Source organism: Pelobates fuscus, chromosome 3, assembly GCF_036172605.1.
Source record: "Pelobates fuscus isolate aPelFus1 chromosome 3, aPelFus1.pri, whole genome shotgun sequence".
Lineage (NCBI taxonomy): Eukaryota > Metazoa > Chordata > Amphibia > Anura > Pelobatidae > Pelobates > Pelobates fuscus.
Window position 1 is genome coordinate 109,280,909 of NC_086319.1, and position 16,855 is coordinate 109,297,763.

The 16,855-nt window shown below is 34.1% G+C and overlaps 1 protein-coding gene across 1 annotated transcript; it reads left to right on the forward strand.

Moving 5' to 3' along the window:
• Positions 1-7,297: 7,297 nt before the first annotated feature.
• On the forward strand, positions 7,298-15,734 carry LOC134601657 (AF4/FMR2 family member 4-like). Its single transcript, XM_063446175.1, has 13 exons — positions 7,298-7,330; positions 8,217-8,586; positions 9,232-9,728; positions 10,408-10,490; positions 10,623-10,839; positions 11,461-11,549; positions 12,457-12,520; positions 12,691-12,827; positions 13,376-13,447; positions 14,066-14,159; positions 14,661-14,704; positions 15,130-15,350; positions 15,607-15,734. The coding sequence occupies exons 1-13, from the start codon at positions 7,298-7,300 to the stop codon at positions 15,732-15,734; spliced, it is 2,049 nt and encodes a 682-aa protein (XP_063302245.1).
• The last annotated feature ends 1,121 nt before the right edge of the window (positions 15,735-16,855 follow it).

Here is a 16,855-nt window from a genome sequence, read left to right on the forward strand (position 1 = left end):
CATGGGGTCACTATGACCCCCATTTAAATAAATGGGAGGTTAAATCCTCCTGAATGCCCCTACTCGCGGCATTGCCAACTAAACAGCGAGCAGCCATTGGCTGCTCACTGTCATTACACACTAATTATAAATCAATATGGGGGTCACTCTGACCCCCATATTGATAACAGGGAGATTAGTAGGGGAATATTACCTAAACAAATTTAAAATTACAAGTGACTGGACAGCTTTTGCTGCCCAGTCACTAGTGCAATAAATGGGGGGGCTGGCACAGGTAAAATATTGCTGCCCCTACCTGTGCCAGCCCCCCCTCCCTGCAGTAGGGGCATGTCACCTAAACAGCGAGCAGACAATCTGTTCAAATTTCCACTACAAAGAAAGTGCTAACTGTTCTCAGTTTCATATTGTGTTTTGGTCTACCTGGAATGCTGTGAAAAATAAATTACTCCATTATATATTATTCCTTCATTGTCACCTTCCAACTTAATTTTTGTAATTGATTTAAATTTAAACTGATCACATTGTTAGTGGTTTTATTGCTCGTAGGCACACCAACTCCAAAATATAGTCTAATTGAGGAAGGTTATTGTCTTTGTTTTTGGTTGATTTGCATTTAGACATTTTTAATGGGTAGGCTACTACATACCTGACTATAAAAGACCATGTTACGGTACCTCCTGTAATAAATGCCCAAACCGCCGTTTAGTGGATATTCCCCGGTACAATACTGTAGTCGGTAGCGTATACAGTATAACCATGCGAACCGCGAGTTAGGGAATCCTCCAAACTCTCGAACGGTACGGTACGGCTTTCTACCTTCTTGAGCTTCAGTCACACGAACCGCCACTTACAGCCAAACGGCAATAGGACCTAAGCGGCATATAATCCCCACAAGCAGTCTCTAGTCGCTGGTAATAAAATCCCCTCCAATAACGAGACCAAGCTCCATTATGAGGGTAAAACATGAACTGAGTTTACTGTGGGCTACCTGCCCGTATTTATGCAGGTCTCCCACTTGGTTGGACTCCCCTAGGGGACCAAATGGAAGACTGAAATAACAGAAGGACATGGGGACATTTCAGACATACATCCCCCCCAATATTCCCAGCATGCATCACAGTTTCCTTTCCTCTGCTCGGGAGATAATTGGGAAGTAATTCAATTATCTCCTCGAGCAGAGGCACATCGCCATTTTAACTTCAAGTTATAAAAGACATTAAAATCTATAACTTTACAACTGCCGAACATATTGTATTCGCATAACCCATCCCCAGATAGCCTGGATCTGAGTGCGTATTATTGACGAATAGCGCTCAGATCCCATACGTATAGTTCAATCGCCATGGAGTCAAAGTCTGTTATAGTCCTTCGGTATGCGATTGACTCCATGGGACGGCTATCTGAGTTCAAGTCTATTTGTGCTGCTAAAGTTCCCGAACGGCCAGCGTTCGTATATCCCGGTCGATGGAGAAGGGAAGGTTGATGGCCTCAGCGGTGTTCGGTCGATGAAGTGTCCATTTTGAGTTCCATGGAATAACCGTCGAACACCGCTGGGCTTTCGCATAGTCAAAATGGCCGCCGCCTCGTGGTCGACATACGAACGACGACCACCCTGTCTTCGGTCTTAATGGAGAAGTGGCTGTGGTTAACCTCAACGTTCTAATTGGGATCAATAGGTTAACGAGCAGCACACTTCTCTCCTGGGTGGCCGTCCGTTCGGTAGTTGCGGTCGGCAAACAAATGTATTCCCTTAATCCAGACATACGAACGGGGAATACAGGCAAATGGCAAAAGACCACAGTATATTTAGTCCAGACGGATGGGTCTGTCACAGTCCATATTCTATGAAATCTCTCAACTTGTACTTAAACCTTTAGAGGACAGTTGAGTCTTGTTTTGTAACCAAGTGCATTCTTTGACTTCATACAGCAGTGTGTTTTGTCATTTTCGTGGCTTGACATGGCTGCTGTCCTGAATTTTAGTTGATTTGCATTTAGCCATTTTTATTGGATAAGCTATTACATACCTGACTAAAAAAAGTCCACATTCTATGAAATCTCACAAATTCTACTAAAACCTTTAGAGGACAGTTCAGTCTTGTTTTGTGACCAAGAGCAATCTTTGAATTCATACAGCAGTGTGTTTTGTGATTTTTGTGGCTTGACATGGCTGCTGTCCTGAATTTCTGTTTTCATGAGGCAATATATTTTTGTTAATAGATTTCTGCTTTTTTTTAGTAGCTTCAATGTCTTTTTTAACAATGTTGGTTTTTAACATAATATTCATAGCTTTATGAATTCACCATTACAACTTGTAGTACAAATTGTGTTTATATTGGTCTGCGTGATCCCATATATTGGTATCTTTTAATTGTACAGTAAGTTTAAGTACTTGTATTCCCAATTTTAGAAGGAAAATACAACTTCCCTAAATATTTCTAAAGTTTTATATAGTAATTGTTTTCACATTGTGAACTTCAATTCCAGCCATCTTCTCAATCACATTATATTTGAATGCAATTTGTTTCTTTTAGAAACATAAAAATATTAAATATTGAGTTTTTGTCAAGCTGGAATGCAGAGGAAAATAACTTAAGCCCATTAAATATTAAACTTTTATTGTAACCTTCCTACTTAATTTTTGAAATAGATATGAACTAAAATTGATTATATTGTTAGTGTTTCCATGGCTTGCAGGCATACTAACTCCTAAAAATATTCTAATTGAGGAAGGTTATTGTCTTTGGTTGATTTATCTTAAGAAATTTTTAATGAATAGGCTACTACATACCTGACCATAAAAGTCCACATTTTAAGAAATCTCACAAACTGAACCTAAACCTGTAGAGGACAGTTCAGCCTTGTTTTGTGAACAAGTGCAATCTTTGACTTCATACAGCAGTGTGTTTTGTGATGCTTGTGGCTTTTCACATTGTGAACTTAAATTCCATCATCTCCTCAATCACATTATATTTGAATATATTTTAAATATTTTAGAAACAAAATCTGTTCAAATTTCCACTATAAAGAAAGTTCTAACTGTTCTCAGTTTCATATTGTGCTTTGGTCTGCCTGGAATTCTATAAAAAATAAATTATTATATTATATATTATAACTTCATTGTCACCTTCCAACTTAATTTTTGCAATTGATTTGAATTTAAAATGATGACATTGTTACTTGTACAGTAATATTAAGTATTTGTATTCCCCATTTTAGAAGGAAAATACAACTTCTCTAAATATTTCTAAAGTTTTATAAAGTATTTGTTTTCCTATTGTGAACTTAAATTCCAGCCATCTCATTAATCACATTATATTGGAATATAATTTAACTATTTTAGAAATAAAAACACGAATACATTTCCATTCCAAAGAAAGTGCTAACTGTTCTCAGTTTCATATTGTGTTTTGGTGTACCTGGAATGCAGAGGAAAATAACTTAATCCCATTATATATTAAACTGTTATTGTAACCTTCCAACTTAATTTTTGCAATTGATTTGAATTTAAATTGATCACATTTTTAGTGTTTGTATGGCTTCCAGGCACACCAACTCTTAAAAATATTCTAATTGAGGAAGGTTATTGTCTTTGTTTTTAGTTGATTTGCATTTAGCCATTTCTATTGGATAGGCTATTACATATCTGACTATAAAAGTCCACATTCTATGAAATCTCACATATTCTACTAAAACCTGTAGAGGACAGTTCAGTCCCGTTTTGTGACCAAGAGCAATCTTTGAATTCATACAGCAGTGTGTTTTGTGAATTTTGTGGCTTATCATGGCAGCTGTCCTGAATTTCTGTTTTCATGAGGTAATATATTTTTGTTAATAGATTTCTGCTTTCTTCGAGCAGCTTTAATGTTTTCTATAACAATGTTGTTTTTTTCCATAATCTTCATAGTTTTATGAATTCACCATTACCACTTGTAGTACAAATTTTGTTTATATTAGTCTGCGTGATCCCATATAATGGGATCTTTTAATTGTACAGTAAGATTAAGTACTTGTATTCCCAATTTTAGAAGGAAAATACAACTTCCCTAAATATTTCTGAAGTTTTATATAGTAATTGTTTACACATTGTGAACTTAAATTGCAGCCATCTTCTCAATCACATTATATTTGAATGCAATTTGTTTCTTTTAGAAACATAAAAATATTAAATATTGAGTTTTTGTCAAGCTGGAATGCAGAGGAAAATAACTTAAGCCAATTAAATATTAAACTTTTATTGTAACCTTCCAACTTAATTTTTGAAATAGATATGAACTAACATTGATTATATTGTTAGTGTTTCCATGGCTTGCAGGCATACTAACTCCTAAAAATATTCTAATTGAGGAAGGTTATTGTCTTTCGTTGATTTATCTTAAGCAATTTTTAATGGATAGGCTACTACATACCTGACCATAAAAGTCCACATTTTAATAAATCTCACAAACTGAACCTAAATCTGTAGAGGACAGTTCAGCCTTGTTTTGTGAACAAGTGCAATCTTTGACTTCATACAGCAGTGTGTTTTGTGATGCTTGTGGCTTTTCAAATTGTGAACTTAAATTCCATCATCTCCTCAATCCCATTATATTTGAATATAATTAAATTATTTTAGAAACAAAATCTTTTCAAATTCCCACTATAAAGAAAGTTCTAACTGTTCTCAGTTTCATATTGTGTTTTGATCTACCTGGAATGATGTGAAAAATAAATTATTTCATTATATATGATACCTTCATTGTCACCTTCAAACCTAATTTTTGCAATTGATTTGAATTTAAAATGATTATATTGTTAGTGTTTTTATTGCTCGCAGGCACACCAACTCTTAAAAATATACTCTAATTAAGGAAAGTTATTGTCTTTGTTTTTGGTTGCTTTGCATTTAGACATTTTTAACAGGTAGGCTACTATATACCTGACTATAAAAGTCCATATTCTATGAAATCTCTCAAATTGTACTTAAACCTTTAGAGGACAGTTAAGTCTTGTTTGGTGACAAAGTGCATTCTTTGACTTCATACAGCAGTGTGTTTTGTCATTTTTGTGGCTTGACATGGCTGCTGTCCTGAATTTCTGTTTTTATGAGGTAATATATGTTTGTTTATAGATTTCTGCTTTCTTTTAGTAGCGTTAATGTCTTCTATAACAATGTTGTTTTTTTTCCATAATCTTCATAGCTTTATGAATTCACAATTACCACTTGCAGTACAAATTCTGTTTATATTGGTCTGCATGATCCAATATAATGGGATCTTTTAATTGTACAATAAGATTAAGTAAAAAATGTAAAAATCCTGATATCCACAAGTGAATATAGCAGAAAAGAAAGGAGAGGGAATAAGACAGACAGATTAGGTATAATTAATCAATAAATAGATTAATAACTTAGCTTTAAAACTGGAAAAGTTAAGATTAAATACTTGTATTCCCCATTTTAGAAGGAAAATACAGCTTCCCTAAATATTTCTAAAGTTTTATAAAGTATTTGTTTTCCTATTGTGAACTTAAATTCCACCCATCTCCTTAATCACATTATATTTGAATATAATTTAACTATTTTAGAAATGAAAAACAAACAAATTTACATTACAAAGAAAGTGCTAATTGTTCTCAGTTTCATATTGTGTTTTGGTGTACCTGGAATGCAGACAAAAATAACTTAATCCCATTATATATTAAACTATTATTGTAACCTCCCAACTTAATTTTTGCAATTGATTTGAATTTAAATTGATCACATTGTTAGTGTTTGTATGGCTCCCAGGCACACCAACTCTTATACATATTCTAATTGAGAAAGGTTATTGTCTTTGTTTTTAGTTGATTTGCATTTAGCCATTTTTATTGGATAGGCTATTACATACCTCACTATAAAAGTCCACATTCTATGAAATCTCACAAATTGTACTTAAACCTGTAGATGACAGTTCAATCTTGTTTTGTGACCAAGAGCAATCTTTGAATTCATACAGCAGTGTGTGTTGTGATTTTTGTGGCTTGACATGGCTGCTGTCCTGAATTTCTGTTTTCATGAGGTAATACATTTTTGTTAATAGATTTCTGCTTTCTTTTAGTAGCTTTAATGTCTTCTATAACAATGTTGTTTTTTTCCATAATCTTCATAGCTTTATGAATTCACAATTACCAATTGTAGTACAAACTGTGTTTATATTGGTCTGCATGATCCAATATAATGGGATCTTTTAATTGTACAGTAAGATTAAGTAATAAAAAAAAAATCCTGATATCCACAAGTGAATATAGCAGAAAAGAAAGAAGAGGGAATAAGACAGACAGATTTGGTATAATTAATCAATAAATAGATTAATAACTTAGCTCTAAAACTGGAAAAGTTAAGATTAAGTATTTGTATTCCCCATTTTAGAAGGAAAATACAACTTCTCTTAATATTTCTAAAGTTTTATAAAGTATTTGTTTTCCTATTGTAAACTTAAATTCCATCATCTCCTCAATCACATTATATTTGAATATATTTTAAATATTTTAGAAACAAAATCTGTTCAAATTTCCACTATAAAGAAAGTTCTAACTGTTCTCAGTTTCATATTGTGCTTTGGTCTGCCTGGAATTCTATGAAAAATAAATTATTATATTATATATTATAACTTCATTGTCACCTTCCAACTTATTTTTTGCAATTGATTTGAATTTAAAATGATGACATTGTTAATTGTACAGTAAGATTAAGTATTTGTATTCCCCATTTTAGAAGGAAAATACAACTTCCCTAAATATTTCTAAAGTTTTATAAAGTATTTGTTTTCCTATTGTGAACTTAAATTCCAGCCATCTCATTAATCACATTATATTGGAATATAATTTAACTATTTTAGAAATAAAAACACGAATACATTTCTATTACAAAGAAAGTGCTAACTGTTCTCAGTTTCATATTGTGTTTTGGTGTACCTGGAATGCAGAGAAAAGTAACTTAATCCCATTATATATTAAACTGTTATTGTAACCTCCCAACTTAATTTTTGCAATTGATTTGAATTTAAATTGATTACATTGTTAGTGTTTGTATGGCTCCCAGGCACACCATCTCTTATACATATTCTAATTGAGGAACTTTATTGTCTTTGTTTTTGGCTGATTTGCATTTAGACATTTTTAATGGGTAGGCTACTACATACCTGACTATAAAAGTCCATATTTTATGAAATCTCTCAAATTGTACTTAAACCTTTAGAGGACAGTTCAGTCTTGTCTTGTGACCAAGAGCAATCATTGAATTCATAGAGCAGAGTGTTTTGTGATTTGTGTGGCTTGACATGGCTGTTGTCCTGAATTTCTGTTTTCATGAGGTAATATATTTTTGTTAATAGATTTCTGCTTTCTTCGAGCAGCTTTAATGTTTTCTATAACAATGTTGTTTTTTTCCATAATCTTCATAGTTTTATGAATTCACCATTACCACTTGTAGTACAAATTGTGTTTATATTGGTCTGCATGATCCAATATAATGGGATCTTTTAATTGTACAGTAAGATTAGGTACTTATATTCCCCATTTTAGAAGGAAAATACAACTTCCCTAAATATTTCTAAAGTTTTATATAGTAATTGTTTTCACATTGTGAACTTAAATTCCAGTCATCTCCTCAATCACATTATATTTGAATATAATTGAATTATTTTAGAAACAAAATCTGTACAATTTCCACTTCAGAAGAATGTGCTAACTGTTCTCAGTTTCATATTGTGTTTTGGTCTACCTTGAATGCTGTGAAAAATCAATTATTTATTTATTATTTTATTCATAAAATATTTTACCAGGAAAGGTACATTGAGATTTGTCTCGTTTTCAAGTATGTCCTGGGTCCACAAATCATTTTATTCCATTATATATTATTAATTCATTGTCACCTTCCAACTTAATTTTTGTAATTGATTTGAATTTAAATTGATCACATTGTTAGTGTTTTTATTGCTCGCAGCACACCTGTAGAGGACAGCTTAGTTTACTATGATCAAGTGCAAACTTTAAATTCCTACAGTAGTGTGTTTTGTGATTTATGTGGCTTGACATGGCTTCTTTTGGAAATTGAGGTAATATATTTTTGCTGATAGATGTCTGCCTCTTTTTAGTATCTATAATGTCCTTTATAACAATGTTTTTTTTTGTTCATTGTATTTGTTGCTTTATGAATGTCAGAAATGGCAATTAATTTAATTTTAACTTTTCTTTTAGTCTGACCCTCCATCATCAAATAAGTGGTACTTGGGTAACTGGTTGAAGAAGGGGAATCCACACAAAGTGTCTCTTGCATCTTCATTAGATACTAATATGGTATCATCCCATGGATACAACAAGGAGAATCAAGAGCAGGGCACTAGAGCAGGAAATACAGAATCATGTGGTCCAAAGGAGTTTACCACTTCTTTTACCCCCACCCGAGACACCAAGAATGCACAAAAAGGCTCTGAAAGCAGACGAGGCAGAAAGAAGTCTCCATCTCAATTTCAAAACACCACACTAAGGAGAGATATTTTGAAAAATCAGTCCAGACATTTTGCAAAGGAATCTGTAGAGACACCACGAGATGGACTCAAAATAGAGAGTGTTCCTCTAAAACTCTCTATTGATGAGGATGATAGTTTTTTTCACTTTTCATCATTGTTTACTCCTATGAAGAAGCTTCTTTCACCCCTTAAGGACCCAGAGGATCAGTTATCTCTTATTGTAAAGACTGGCTTAACCCTGTTACCCCAAAACATGGACAGCCTTACAAAAAATCAGGGCAGCCCAAAGTTGAAAAGACAGAACCTGAGAAGCAACAAAAAGAGACCAAGAAGCAGACAGTGAAGAGCTCCAACAATGGGAAGTGGAAGCACATGGTACGTAATCTTATCACATGCACATAGAATATTTTTGTTTTTCACATAGTCTGCATAGCTTTGTAAATGTCAAAATTTACGATCAATTATTTTTTTAACTTTGATTTATTTATTTATTTTTTAGGCTGACCTTTCATCTTTAAATAAGTGGCAGTTGGGGCAGGGCACTGAAGCAGGTTATACAGAATCAAGTAGCCCAAAGGAGTCCACCACTTCCTCTACCCCCATCCAAAACACCAACACTGCACAAAAAGGCAATGAAAGCAGCCAGGGCAGGCATAAGTCTCCAGCTCAATATGAGAGCACAACACAAAGGAGAACTTTGTCCAAAAAAGCTGAAAAGGCATCTGTTGAAGCACACAAAATAGAAATTGCTACTACAGCAGAAATTACTACAAATATGCCCCCTAACAGACCAAATGCTTCTACAAATGGCTCTCACAAACTCAACATGAAGAAAGAACCCAAATCCTCTCCCTGCCTTGCAGCAGAGAATAAAAAGTCTAAGCCTTTATCAAAATCCCTTCAGAAGTCCAGAGAGTTTGTTAAAACATCTTTAGTCCAAACGTCTAAAAGTTCAGAGAGCAATAGAACATCTCCTCTAAAACCCTCCATTGAGCAGGAAGATATTTTTTATCGCTCATTATTAACTCCTATGAAGGGGCTTCTTTCACCCCTTAGTGACCCTGAGGATCAGTTACCTCTTATTGTAAAAAAGGACTCAAACCTGTTGTCCCAGATTCCTGGATGGCCGTACAAAAATGCAGAGCAGCCCACGATTGAAAAGATTGCACCTAAGCAGCACCCAAAAGAGACCCAGAAACAGACCGAGCAAAGCTTCAATAAGGGGAAGCGGACGCACAAGGTTAGTAATCTCAACACGTACACAAAGAATTGTTTTGAAAATGATTTATTTTGTTTTCTTTTTCTGTCCCAAAACACCACATAATTTTAAACTTATAGTAAAATTAACTTTAATATCTCTTTCCAGTTTAACTTGCTTTCACGGCTCTAACTTTTTCATAATGAATAGAGGGGTTTGGTCCCTACTGTAATTTTACTCCTGGACCAAAGACACATGATTTTATTCCAGAAATGTCATCTGTCCTTGTGTGGATATTTGTTTTTGTTTTACACTTTCACTATTCTGACCACTAGCATAAGTTGCATTGGTTACTGAAGTTTTCCTAAACAAATATATTTTCCCACTGTAATGGGGTTCTCAATATTGTCTCATTTTGTGTTATTTGCAAACCTAGTTCTCCAAACAATTGATTCGTGTGCTGTCTAAATAGCCATTGTAATGTTTCTTCAAGGACATCAAATTGAAACTGAACAAAGCTTTGTTATACTCTTGGCTAGGTGTCCCAAGTTTCCATTCAGATTAATATAAATAATAAATGTTAAGATTTATTTATTTCAATAGAAAATTCAGATTTTTATTTTTTCTAAATAAGGGTGTCTTTAAAAACTCGAGCTTTGCACTGTGATTGGATATTTTAAAATATTTTATATTTATAGAATATGTACATTTTTTTTAACAGAATGATGAAGAATTAAAAGGTAATGATGCCAAGAAACAAAAAGTAGAAGAAAAGACCACAAACTACAAAGTGCCCAGTAAAGAGTAAGTACTATATCTGATCTTGTTTATTCATTCACTATGTGTGTATGTTTGTATTGTGTGTGCGTCTGTGTAACCTCTCATGTACATTGTGTTGCAACACCTCATTAATATATTTGTTTTTTCATGTTTCAGGTTGTCAAAACCAAATCCTGTAAAGGAAAGAGAGTTACTCCCTTCATCTGCAACCCCAGCTCTACAGAAAGATTTCAAGTCTGAACATGGGTCTCGAAAAAGAACCATTAGCCAGTCTTCATCTCAGAAATCCAGCAGCAGTGGCAGCACAAAGGATAGTGGCACTGAAAGTAAGTCTTCTGATAAGCAAAGAAAAAGTAGCACCGAGGAGACAAAGGTAAACATTGCAATGGTTTTCCAGACAGAAATTCTTAGGGATGATAGTTTCAAAAACCTGATTTGCCCAAGTTAATATCTTAAGGGATTGTTAAATCCAACAAATGTTGCATTGTTTGTTTACGAAGTTGAACATGTTTACGTCTTAAACTGAGTAAATCCTTCTTCAATGGGAATATTGTGCAGCTGAGTATTGTTAAACCTGTACATCGTCCAATCCAATTGGATTCAGCTACAGACCCTTAGTCTGTAATGAAGTCAATAAGCAACGTAATAGCCGACAATATATTTTCAAGGTTTTATGTGTTGCTTTCAGCCAACATGCGTTTAACTTTAAACCAGTTTATGGATATAGAACAAAACAGAAGCACATTTCTTACAGTTCTGACAATATAACTTGGTCCATTATGGGACACCCAATGTATTGTTGTGAAGAAGAGTTCCACTGTCTGGATTAGATCTCATTCATAAATAGATAAATAGAATGCCTATTCCACTCAGGTTTTTAATTTATTTAAAGGATTTTCAGTGATGTAGACATCACAATTGGAACAGCAGTAACAACAATATAGTCCGCAAAACTTTACTTTGTGTAATGAATTGTACATTTCTTCCTTTCCAGGATAAACCCTCAGGTAATACAGCTTCTGTCGCTTTTGTGCCAGCAATCGATAAAAAATTGTGGAGAGCAAAACTGACCTTCGAAGACAGGTGAGGCATTTGAAACACAAAATCATCTCTTTAACATGGTGTTGTACAGATAGACCTTTATGGTAGTTTATAACATGAAAGCACAAACAAACAAGTTAATTATTTAACATGTTAATCAGCAAAAAATATATTTTTTGACCATATCGGATTTACACCTTAACAATCTCTGGGAAGGACTCTCAAATGGTAACACAAGACAACATGTTTTATCTTTTTTCATAAAACTAAATAGCATTTTTCTTTTCAAAACAATTTAATGTATCTGCAGTTCTATTCTACTTCAGCTTTTGTTGGATAGAAAAAAATAATGCCGACCATGTTGTCCAGCAAGAGCTCACTTTAAAGGTCCCTGGGCTATTATAACTTTTGACTTCTAGTGTTAAACAAACACATTGCTTAAATGAACACATCACATTAGAAAACTCAAAAACACCAAAATTTGTCCATACAACAGATGGCTTTAAAGGTCCCGGTGCTATTGTAACCTTCTAGTTATAAGACTTCAGGTGTTATAACACATTACTTAACTCTCTCTATTAGATACATCTTTAAGATTGTAGAAAACTCAAAAACACAAAACAAGTAAATCATTTACAATGTTTGTCAGCAAAAGAATATTTTTGATCTACACATTAACAATCTCTGGGGAGGTTTGGGGATGCTGGGGGTAGGTGGTGGCTACAATCTGATCTTAGGGCCCAACTGCCATTGTCTTCTGTCCTTATAAATTGTCATATAGACATAACTCCGAGGATCAGTGTAATAATGATTTGTATGCCTTGCTTTCTCTCCAGCACTCAAATGGTTAAACTAGACAATATGTTTTATCACTTATTTCCTTTGCAATGAGTAGTTTCATAAAAAAAATGGTATGAAAACATCTCTTAATCCATTTTGTCTCTTCCAGAACCCATTCGGCTGATCACTATCTACTGGAAGCGAAGAAAGTAAAGCACAAGGCTGATGCGTTGGTAATGAAGTACCCCCAAATCTTTACAAAGGTGCATTTTACTTTGCTTACGTTTATTCTGGCGGGTGGAAGATAGCGGATTTTGCATGTATTGTTGTAATTTTTCAGTGGGTTTGTCTTTGTATTTTTCCAACCTGGCAAAAAAAAATATCTTTTTTTTTTCCTTTGTAGTCAGACAGATTCGAGAAAGCAGTACTCTACCTTGATGCGGTGCTTTTTTTCATTGAGTGCGGAAACGCTTTAGAGAAGAGTGTCGACGAATCAAAATCTCCATTTCGGATGTATGGTGAAACATTAGAGTTAATAAAGTATGTATTTTAATTTGAACTTTCATTTTTATGGGATGTGATATGCTTGTAATATTATTACTTGTTAAGCAGTAGTTTGAGGTTTTTTTTTGTTTTTGTTTTTTTAAATCACTGCCCATGTTTTGTGCAGAGCATCAAGTAATATATTAGAGATAGGAACATTTTTCTGTGGATGCTCTATTTTTATGGCATCCAGCTTAAAACCAAATTAGGCTGTAGGGAAACCAGAACAAGGCAGTGTTAATATTAGTAATACTTGCCATAACTCCTGCAGCCTGTGGTGGGTGTCACCTAGCCTTTCCTCTTTGGCCACTGCTCAACTCCTGCTCTTCTCCTGCTCTTTTGTATTCTATACAGATTAGAATGATGGATTTAAATACTACCAGGGGTCTGATGTAGTCTATTCTATTAGGAATCTTAGTAGTGGAAGAATGTTGTTAGAAATGTGTGCAGTGAGGCTTGGTGAAAGTAAACGTTAATGTCTTACAAATATACTACTACAACAATTAATTTTACTATATTTTAATAAGTTTGCATTACCTTTCTAGGTACACCTTGAAATTGGCATGTCCTGCAGCCCCTGATGCTACATCAGCTGATAAGAGACTTGCTGTTCTTTGGTATGTATTTTTTCACTCTTGCATTGTAAACCAAAATCACACCATTGTCAGAAAACCATAACCGAGCGTTATCTGATATTAATTCTGAAGGCAGATAGTAGAGCAAATATCTAAAAGTGGAAATATAAGCCATGCTATGTTTTGCCTGTCTCCATGCACAACTTCTTCACTTTCCAGTAGATATGTCTATAAAAGTGTATGCCAGTGAGGTAGTCATTGGTTGGACTTAACAAATATGATCTGTTTGGAATAGCCAGTTTGAAACCGGATGCTTGTGAATCATACATTGCGTACCGATACTTCTAAATGTGAACAGATAACTAAAAGTTCTAGGTATATATGGCAGGGAGTTTTATAATCAAAGTGCTATTCTCCCTTAAGATTTGCAACCAGTTTGGTAAGCATGACTACCTGTACTAATAGGAGAAAAATAATACCAATGTCAACAGTTAGTACCACATTGTTTTCCTTTGCTGGTAGATATTTTAACAAAGAAATTTATCAACTAAGAAAACACTATGCTAAAATGAATCATCCAGCCAGTGAGATACCTGGTCTACTAACTAATACAGATTTTACATGCTGCATATTTAGTGATTGATTTTGTTGTCTCCTCAGTCTTTGCTGTCAATCCCTTTTGTACTTGAGGTTATTCAAACTGAAGAAGGAGAGTGCATTGGAAGATTCCAAGACATTAACTGAATACTTAAACGTAAGAGCTTTTTCAGAATGGTAGCAATTGCTTGGTATTTCTATATATTGTATTTTTAGGGTCTTTGGGTTATTCTTTTTTTCTATATTTGTGTTGTCAGTGATTTTGTTTAGGACTGATATTTTTGAATACTAATGACTGATTTAAATTGAAATATTTTATAGAAATGTAGATGTAAGGGGTAATTCTTATCAGGTCCATAGTTCAAAGTTTGAATCCTTCTACAATTAAATATTGTACATGATTCAACTTCCATGTACAAATCTTGGGTATTACAGGTACATCTTCACATGTTTATACTTCTGTTTTATACATTTTGTTGGTGACATTATTTGTAGATGTATTCATTACATTTTTTTACTTATCTGAAGTTCACATTAGGAGGATAATAATATACATAATAATAGACTGGTTGTGGTCCTGGAGGATTAAATCATAAAGGCCCACTGTAATTCCAGGGATTTTATTCAATATTTAACATGTTTTTTTTTCCCTTTGCAGATCTCTTACGGTAATTCTCAAGCTCCATCTCCTACCAGGGGAAGGTAAGACGTTTGCTTTAACTACGTGATTTCATTTCTTTGTAGTTAAATGTTTGGAACATGCCTTGGAAAGTATTTTTGGGCAATATGTGTCTAGAAAACAGAAACTAAAAGTTTTTGTTTTAAAGCAAACCTGCTTTGGCCTAAAATTTGAAATGAACTTCGAAAAGTGCCCAGCACTCAGGAGTTATAAATAAATGTATTTTAAACCACTCAAGTGTTCCTTTTATACCTGCAAGGCATAACATTTGCAAACATGTAAGGTTATGCATTCATTTTTAGGCTTCTTAACAATCAAAATATATGTGTTTTCTATATTTAATCGCTCTGAAATGGAACTGAATGCAAGTATAATTATATAAATGAGGCAGCATGCTCTTTTTGACTAAAGTTAAATCCTAACAATGACTTTTTCATTTATCATATAGCAAATCCGTGAGTATGCCTTTCCCAGTGTCTCCGAAGCTGTCTCCGGGCAATTCTAATAGCTATTCCTCCAATGTGTCCAATACTACTGGAGACACGTCATTTGTGACTATATCACAGAAGATTCACCAGATGACAGCCAGCTATGTCCAGGACACGTCCAACTTCCTTTATGCCACTGAAATTTGGGACCAAGCAGAACAACTCTGCACAGAGCAAAGTGGTAAGGTTTCTTATTATTTACATAATATGTAATAAACTGCTTAGTTTCTCTGTATTATTTATTATATTTATTCTAGATTAAAGGGCTCTTATAGTTTACAATTACAACTACTAGTATAGACATACTTTAAAAAGATGAGGAGGTCCTTGCTCTGATTTTAGACTAGATACTGGAATGCAGCTTGACATGGAATATTATAACTAGAAAAAAAGGATATTGGCCTCATATTTACATTTTATTTATTTCTTCTCTCCAGAATTTTTTTCTGAACTGGATAAAGTTATGGGCCTCCTGAACTTCCATTCCAGCACCATCCCAGAACTGGTATGCTACACCCGTCAAGGCCTGCACTGGTTACGCCTTGATGCCAAGTTGAAACATTAATGACCCCAACCAACTAGAATCCTTTCTTGCTGCCTCTAACTGTATCCACAACACTGTGTTTTGTTGAGATTGCAAGACTGACATAATTTACAGACTGGCTGGTCACGATGGACAAAGAATTCTGCACGTCTTCTTTTCACACATATCCTTTAAAAATAAGCTTTGCTGTTCATCTTGCTAAAAGACACTATCTTTATTTTTATTTAACAATAAATTATTTAAAAATTCCTGAGGAATCCAAATTCTTGATTTCATGCACAATACATTTTTAAAACTATTTATTTTAAGAAAACGTTAAATCTGCCATAGAGAGAGTTTTTCTTTATTATTTTTTTTTATTTAATATAAATGCTTTCAGCAGTTTAGAAGATGTCATGAGTACATGATGGCCTGCATTTAAAAGGGCATTGACAAATGATATGTCTACACTTTCTTTTTGCTGTGGTAAATAATTAAATCAAACGATGAAATCCAAAATAAGATAACGCTAAAGTTTGAGACATTTGAAGCAGTAAGAAAAATTACTCTCTTTTTTTAAAAATCCTATGATTGTGCATCTTCAATGTACTTTACATGATAAACCTCACATTTTCTTTTTATGATTTTTGTAAAGATTAAAAATGTACATATAAATAAATGCTGATCAAGAACTGTTGCAGCTTATTATGTAATAAATTCCTATTTTTTAAAACTGAGGTGTGTATTTTCCCATATTTTTTTCAAATAAATTTGTGTTTCGGGATGTATGTGTGGCTGCCTGTGGTATTGAATGTGAGGGTTTATGAGTGTTGTGTTTGTGGGGACTGTGTGTCTGTTTGAAAGAGGGTGAGGTATCTTCTGCAGCTCTGGGTATAGCTAGCAGTGTGGGTGGCTTTCATGGGATCTAGTGGGGCCAGGGCTGGCATGGTACAGGTCAATTGCATGAGCTGCGATAGTTGCTGGGGCTGCTCTGCTCAAGTGTGGATTCCCATTCACAAGAGGAAGTAATCTGAGCTGCAAGATACATGAATTGCAATCAAGAGCTGCAATACATGAATTGAGGATTGCCCCTCAACACCTGCAATCACTACTCAGTTTGCACGGGCAGAAATCTGAAGTCCCACTGGGACTCCTGATAGGCC

Coding starts and splice junctions, on each gene's coding strand:
- LOC134601657 (XM_063446175.1), top strand. CDS start 7,298: ATGGCTGTTGTCCTGAATTTCTGTTTTCATGAG. Junction 8,587..9,231: donor AGATGGACTCAAAATAGAGA/GTGTTCCTCTAA, acceptor CACACAAAATAG/AAATTGCTACTACAGCAGAA. Junction 14,705..15,129: donor CCATCTCCTACCAGGGGAAG/GTAAGACGTTTG, acceptor TTTATCATATAG/CAAATCCGTGAGTATGCCTT.